The sequence below is a fragment of the Danio aesculapii genome, chromosome 20 (genome assembly GCF_903798145.1).
Source record: "Danio aesculapii chromosome 20, fDanAes4.1, whole genome shotgun sequence".
NCBI classification, from domain to species: domain Eukaryota; kingdom Metazoa; phylum Chordata; class Actinopteri; order Cypriniformes; family Danionidae; genus Danio; species Danio aesculapii.
In genome coordinates this window covers 55,947,959-55,955,458 of record NC_079454.1, presented here as the reverse complement: position 1 = coordinate 55,955,458, position 7,500 = coordinate 55,947,959, and the positions used below count along the sequence as shown (strand labels likewise).

At 40.4% G+C, this 7,500-nt stretch overlaps 1 protein-coding gene across 1 annotated transcript in view; it reads left to right on the top strand.

The window, feature by feature from the left end:
* Positions 1 to 7,500, top strand: part of LOC130247436 (1-phosphatidylinositol 4,5-bisphosphate phosphodiesterase beta-1) — a 41,201-nt gene that overhangs the window by 14,300 nt on the left and 19,401 nt on the right. The window contains exons 5-8 of the mRNA XM_056480657.1: positions 1,917 to 1,970; positions 2,091 to 2,166; positions 3,704 to 3,804; positions 4,586 to 4,752. Coding sequence (XP_056336632.1) covers positions 1,917 to 1,970; positions 2,091 to 2,166; positions 3,704 to 3,804; positions 4,586 to 4,752 — 398 coding nt within the window. The remainder of the gene's footprint in view (positions 1 to 1,916; positions 1,971 to 2,090; positions 2,167 to 3,703; positions 3,805 to 4,585; positions 4,753 to 7,500) is intronic.

Below are 7,500 nucleotides of genomic sequence, written 5' to 3'. Positions count from 1 at the left end.
GACGTGGAAAGAGCACACTGGATCTATTCATTCGATTGGAAACCTATATCAGAGACGGGCTCATCAGGAAAGAACATGTTCCTGCTGTCTTTTTGATTTGATTTGATTCGATCCAAGACCAGCGACGAGATGATCCCAAGGTTTCCATAATCCTGGACCAGGCCGTATCCTGAGCAGCTGGTGTGGTGGTCATGGAGGAGTGGAGAGCATGAGACTGATACCTGTGACGCTCCAGGGACAGATGAGTCTCGCTGACGTCCAGCTTCTCCAGCGCCTAGACTGCAGCTCTGCACAAGACGTTTGGTTAGAGGAGAAATGGTCGTGCCCAACTGAGCCTGGCTTCTCTCCAGGTTTTTAATTCTTCACTTTCGCCAATTAGTGAAGTTTTTCCCTCTCCGCTGTCGCCACTGGCTTACATAGTTCAGGATCTGTAGAGCTGCGCATGGTTGGATTTGCTCTTCAGTGTTTGGAATCTCAGTAGTGATTATTAAACCACACTGAACTTGGACATTTTGAGCAGACACCAGGAAATATTTTCACATTACCCAACTCAGGCTCATTCTGAAAACGTAGTCCCACGGACGTTTCTGGAGCCAGCCAATTATGTAGCCGGGGGTTCCCGCCGCAACCAGTTTGTCCAGTTAGCTCGTCGTTTACATTCGGCGGACTTGAGATGCAGAGAGGAGATGACCACGGGGTTTGAGTCCGGGGAAGAGCGGTTCCAGAAATCAATGAACAATGAACGAGTGAATAAACAGGGTTAAGAATGCGGTAAAATCCAAAAACGTGGTAAAAATCAGACGAGGGCTTTTCTTTCTCTGGACGCCAATCGTTATTGGGTTTTAGGGAAGTAAGTGGGTGGGCGGGTCAATCGATAAAATTGCTTGGGTTTAGGGAAGGAGGAGGGTGGGTCTGTCGATTGGTCGGCCAGCCAGTCAGTCATCCAGTCAGACAGACGCTCGGTCGACAGTGGCCTCTGGTGGGTTTACGCTAGAACAGCGCAGGCGCGAACCGCACTCGCGAGAGAAATTTGAGATACGAAAAAGCGCACGCAGCGGCCTCTCGTGGATTCGCGAAAACAAAAACTGCAAAACTACGAAGCTCTCGGGACGAGTCTGGGGTTTTCAGAATGAGCCTGGGTTGGTATTAACACTTAAAAACCTGATTTAATTTGTGGATTCGTTTGTGTGTTGTTTTTAATCATCTATTAATTAAAGAAGTGTTCTTGTCATGATATAGCCTTGGTTGCTGACATGGCATTAAATAAAACATACAATTCATTACCCTTAAGTGCACACACACACACACACACACACACACACACACACACACACACACACACACACACACAGTACAGAAACACAGACGTATAATCAAAGTCCTATTGGATGAGTGATGCTGAATTGTAACTGCTGTAGATATGGACTCGTGCTGCTCGTGTGCAGTATGAATGTTTTATTAATATTATTGTTTCATTAAATAATGAATTGTAATTATTTTATAGTACGGAGAGCTCTGCTGTGACATGTCAGTTTCCCTTTGGGATTAATAAAGTCCAAACAAACATACAGACCAATAAAAAGCTCCTGGAGCCGTGAGTTATGGGGAGATCTGTGTGTGCTTCCAGCAGTTACCTGATTCAGCGCGCAGGATCAGTGTGAGGCGGTCGAGGAGAGAGAATACATCATGAGGAATAATAATCACTGCCATAAGCTGAGAGATTCAGTGTGTGCAGGGTTAGTCCTGTTTAGAATGAGTGTAGAGACACTGCAGGTGTGTGTGTGTGTGTGTATCCCTAATGCTGAACACTACACAAGACTACACACTGTCCCTTTGGTCAACGCTAGTTGTTTGACATCAGTCTGTGTGTCGATGGAGGACTCGTAACTCATCTGACTCTGATCTGCTGTTCACAGGTACTCCAGACTGACTCTGCAGCTCACGTCCTGGGGCTCCGTTCCTGTGAAAAAGTGTGTATCTGCGTGTGTGTGTGTGTGTGTGTGTGTGTGTGTGTGTGTGTGTGTGTGTGTGTGTGTGTGTGTGTGTGTGGAGCAGATGAGCAGCTCCTCATCATGTGTTCTGTGTTCCAGCATTTTCCCCCTGCTGCCCGCTGACAGACGGAAAGTGGAGAGCTCTCTGGAGGTCTGCGGCCTGCCCACCGGACGGGTGAGAACACCTTGATTCTGCAGAGCCACAGTACAGCAGCAGACTCTGTGTTGTTATATCTGCTGATGCTTTAGGTTGTGCTGTGAAAGGGAACGCTTCTGCTTCTGTTCAGACTCTCCATGAGGACTCATCTTCATTAATGACAAGTTTCTAACAGAGGGGTTTCAGTGTTTTACAGCACCACGTATGATCCTCATCCTCATACAGGGCACACACATGCTCAAATATAAAGGGAATCTATTTTAGGCATCATTTGGTGTGGATACCGCCTGTTAAAATGGCCAAATCATCATTAGCAGCTCTAGTTTATTGCTGTATTATTTAAGCATTTAGCAGACGCTTTTCTCCAAAGTGACTCTCAGCATGATGTTGAGGATGGCGAGAGCGCTGCTTATTCTCCCGTTTATACCATTATTCCCTGCCAGTGCTGCGACTCGAACCTGCAACCTTTGGAGCATTAGACTGTGGCCTGCCCCATTATTATATTAGATTTGTTTAATGCTTCCTTTATCTAAATCAGGTGTTTTATTATTTATTATTATCTAATTTAAATATTACATATTTATTTATTTATTTATTTAAGTTTATTTATTTAAGTTTATTTATTTATTTAAGTTTATTTTATTTATTTAAGTTTCATTATTTATAAAAGTTTATTTATTTATTTAAGTTTGATTATTTATTTATTTATTTATTTATTTATTTAAGTTTATTTATTTAAGTTTGATTATTTATTTATTTATTTATTTAAGTTTATTTATTTATTTAAGTTTAATTATTTATTTATTTATTTAAGTTTATTTATTTAAGTTTGATTATTTATTTATTTATTTATTTATTTAAGTTTATTTATTTAAGTTTGATTATTTATTTATTTAAGTTTATTTATTTATTTAAGTTTAATTATTTATTTATTTATTTATTTATTTAAGTTTAATTATTTATTTATTTATTTAAGTTTATTTATTTAAGTTTGATTATTTATTTATTTATTTATTTATTTAAGTTTAATTATTTATTTATTTATTTAAGTTTATTTAAGTTTATTTATTTTTTATTTATTTAAGTTTATTTATTTAAGTTTGTTTATTTATTTTTTATTTATTTAAGTTTATTTATTTATTTAAGTTTAATTATTTATTTTTTATTTATTTAAGTTTATTTATTTATTTAAGTTTGATTATTTATTTACTTAAGTTTATTTATTTAAGTTTGTTTATTTATTTAAGTTTATATAATTTATTTATTTATTAAAGTTTATTTATTTATTTAAGTTTGATTATTTATTTACTTAAGTTTATTTATTTAAGTTTGTTTATTTATTTAAGCTTATATAATTTATTTATTCATTAAAGTTTATTTATTTAAGTTTATTTATTTATTAAAGTTTTTTATTTACTTGTTTATTTGTTTATTTATATAACAGTGTAATATATATGGTGCCCTAGCTCCCCCTAGTGGACCCCTGTTCTAACAGTTGGTGTGTTGTTATTTCTCATCTACAGTTAGTGCTTTTATCTGTCTACTTGTCCCACAGACTGACAGCATTCCTCAGGACGCCTTCACACCGGACGTGTACCGACATCTGCTGAACAACATCTGTCCACGCAACGACATCGATACCATCTTCTCAGACATGTTAGTTCTCTTCATGTGTGATGGGGAAACTCACACCTCATGTTCTAATTCCCAAAGTATAGTTTGCAGTTTATGCACACACTGTAGTGTCCTGCTCGGGTTTGTTAGTGTGTGTGGCGTGTGTAAGCAGCTCACACACATGCACTTAGAGTTCTGCACTCCTCAGTTTGTCCACAAGGTGTCATCACTGAAGAGAGCTGCTGCTGTTTCTCAGGCAGAGCATGAACAACAAACTACTGAGCCAGACAAACCTGCAACAACAAACCCCAGACATGTGAGGGGATAGAAGACATGTCCAACTTTAGTTTCAATTAATACAGAAGCATTGATATTGCTCAATACATTAGGCCTCACAAGAGCTGACTCTGGAAGAGGATCAGCATCAAATGAAGGATACTGTGAAGATATCATGTAAACTAATGAAAGTATTTAAGAAGAACAGAACAAACCAGCACTCAATAAGAAGTTTACTGATTAAAATACCTGCTCTGACTGTATTTCTCCTGAAGTACACTACAAATGCCACAACACATTTAAATACGGCTGGATCAAGTCTAACTAGTTGCATAGCTAGACACTGGACCCGTCACAACATGTGGGTTTAAACATGTTGAGAATTGAAATAGCCTGAATCATGTTTAATCATCACATTAAGACGAGGAGCTGTAGGAAATACACAAACACGCAAGACTGATGCTAAGACAAACTGATTTTGCATTAGGTCTTTAGTTGACTTTGACTGCTGAAGTGTTTCAACTTGTGTATTTCTGTCTCTGTGTAGCGGCGCTAAGAGTCGTCCGTACCTCACCGTGGAACAGATGACAGATTTCCTGAACAACAAACAGAGAGATTCTCGCCTGAATGAGATCCTGTACCCGCATCTCAAAGCTGAGCAAGTGCAGGCGTTGGTGGAGAAATACGAGCCTGACAGCATGCTGTCTAGCAGAGGTTGGTGTATTCAGCTGTCACTCAATAGACTCCGCCCACAGTCTGCTGTTAGGTTACAACAGTTTACAAACATTAAACAATAAATAGAACATTTATAAAGTTTGCAAAGTAATAAAGTTTGTGCTGGGACTGTACTGTGACACATCCAGTATATCCAGAACACTTATTACAGCTACAGTACACAAACAAAACAGCCATGAGCTCATTAACATATGACCCACCCACACCAATCTAAACTGAGCTCATTAACATATGACCCACCCACACTAATCAGAACTGAGCTCATTAACATATGACCCACCCACACTAATCAGAACTGAGCTCATTAACACATGACCCACCCACACTAATCAGAACTGAGCTCATTAACATATGACCCACCCACACTAATCATATCTGAGCTCATTAACATATGATCCACCCACACTTATCAGAAATGAGCTCATTAACATATGACCCACCCACACAGATCATAACAGAGCTCATTAACATATGATCCACCCACACTTATCAGAAATGAGCTCATTAACATATGACCCATCCACACTAATCAGAACTGAGCTCATTGACATTTGACCCACCCACACTAATCATATCTGAGCTCATTAACATATGACCCACCCACACTAATCAGAACTGAGCTCATTAACACATGACCCACCCACACTAATCGTAACTGAGCTCATTTGCATATGACCTATCTACACCAATCGTAACTGAGCTCATTAACATATGACCCACCCACACTAATCGTAACTGAGCTAATTAACATATGACCCACCCACACTAATCGTAACTGAGCTAATTAACATATGACCCACCTACACCAATCGTAACTGAGCTCTGACCTGCTGAAATGTTCTCATTTTTAAGTATTGTTGTGGGTTTTTATTTTCCTTTTCATCCATGTTAAGCTGCTTTGACTCGGTGTACGCAGTGAGAGTGCTTTAGAAATAAAGATGACTTGAATTAACATTAACAGAGCTCATTAACATATAACACCCCACACAATCACAACAGCTCATTACCATATGACCCACCCACACCAATTTCAAACAGAGCTCATTAGGCTGGCATGATGGAAGCACAAATTAAGATTGTCCTTGTTTCCTCTATTGTGATGTACATCTGCTTGAAACGGTCCTGAAATGAGAAAAATGAGCTTGAGTTCGTCCTTCAGGAACTGATTGTATCCTTGGAAGTTGGGTGTGGCTAACAAAATGAAAAAGATTGACAAAAGCAGGACAGAAAAGAGAAACGCCCTGACAGCCCACCCAAATTACTCATAGCTCTGCCCTAAAGGACTGATAGCCCTGCCCTAGCTGACTGATAGCTCCACCCTAAAGTACTGATAGCCCCACCCTAAATGCATCCCCTGTGAACGGAAGCAACGAAAAGTTGTTTTGAGGGGAGGAATGGTTATGGTATTTGATAAAATATCAAGAGGGCAATTTAAGTTTTACAATATAATGAAGTGCACAGATATCAACATAAGAAGTCATTTCATGGTGATTTCAACCAATCAAAGTGTCAACAAGTGTCTTTATCCTTAAGAGGAACATTGATTTATTGATTTACAAAGCATGTGTAGAAATGTCTAGATGTTTACAGTCATGAATGAACCCTATAAAGCTTTTTGATCAGACCATGGTACAGCATTGCTGGTATGTGCTGCTCTGTGGTCTGCTGGGCCTCTGTCTGCAGTGGGAGTAATGGAGTTTCCAGCAGAGTGACATTCCTCAGGGGGCTGGAAAGGTGAGCACTCCGCTGAGATCAAAGTCAGCTTTTGCTGCTCATTAGAGGAAACCCCTTCAGATGTCAGAGACAGAGCTGTGTTAATTAGGCAGTGCAGTCTGCAGAGGGCAAGCAGGATTAATTAAAGGAAAGTGGCCAGAGGGACGGTGCGGCGTTACTGATCTAGACTCCAGCAGAGACCCAAACACCACCAGCCGAAATCTAGAGCCAGAGCCAAAAGTAATGCTGAGATCTGGAGCTGGAGACCAGAGGAACTGAACCAGGAGAGCTCCAGAAACTACTCAAACACACCTCCATATCTGAAGACTGAGGCTGCCCAAACACACCTCCATATCTGAAGACTGAAGCTGCCCACACACACCTGCCCAAACACACCTCCATATCTGAAGACTGCCCAAACACACCTGCCCAAACACACCTCCATATCTGAAGACTGCCCAAACACACCTGCCCAAACACACCTGCCCAACACACCTCCATATCTGAAGACTGCCCAAACACACCTGCCCAAACACACCTGCCCAAACACACCTCCATATCTGAAGACTGGAACTGCCCAAACACACCTCCATATCTGAAGACTGCCCAAACACACCTGCCCAAACACACCTGCCCAAACACACCTCCATATCTGAAGACTGGAACTGCCCAAACACACCTCCATATCTGAAGACTGGAACTGCCCAAACACACCTCCATATCTGAAGACTGGAACTGCCCAAACACACCTCCATATCTGAAGACTGCCCAAACACACCTGCCCAAACACACCTCCATATCTGAAGACTGGAACTGCCCAAACACATCTCCATATCTGAAGACTGAAGCTGCCCAAACACACCTCCATATCTGAAGACTGAAGCTGCCCAAACACACCTCCATATCTGAAGACTGCCCAAACACACCTCCATATCTGAAGACTGAAGCTGCCCAAACACACCTCCATATCTGAAGACTGAGGCTGCCCAAACACACCTCCATATCTGAAGACTG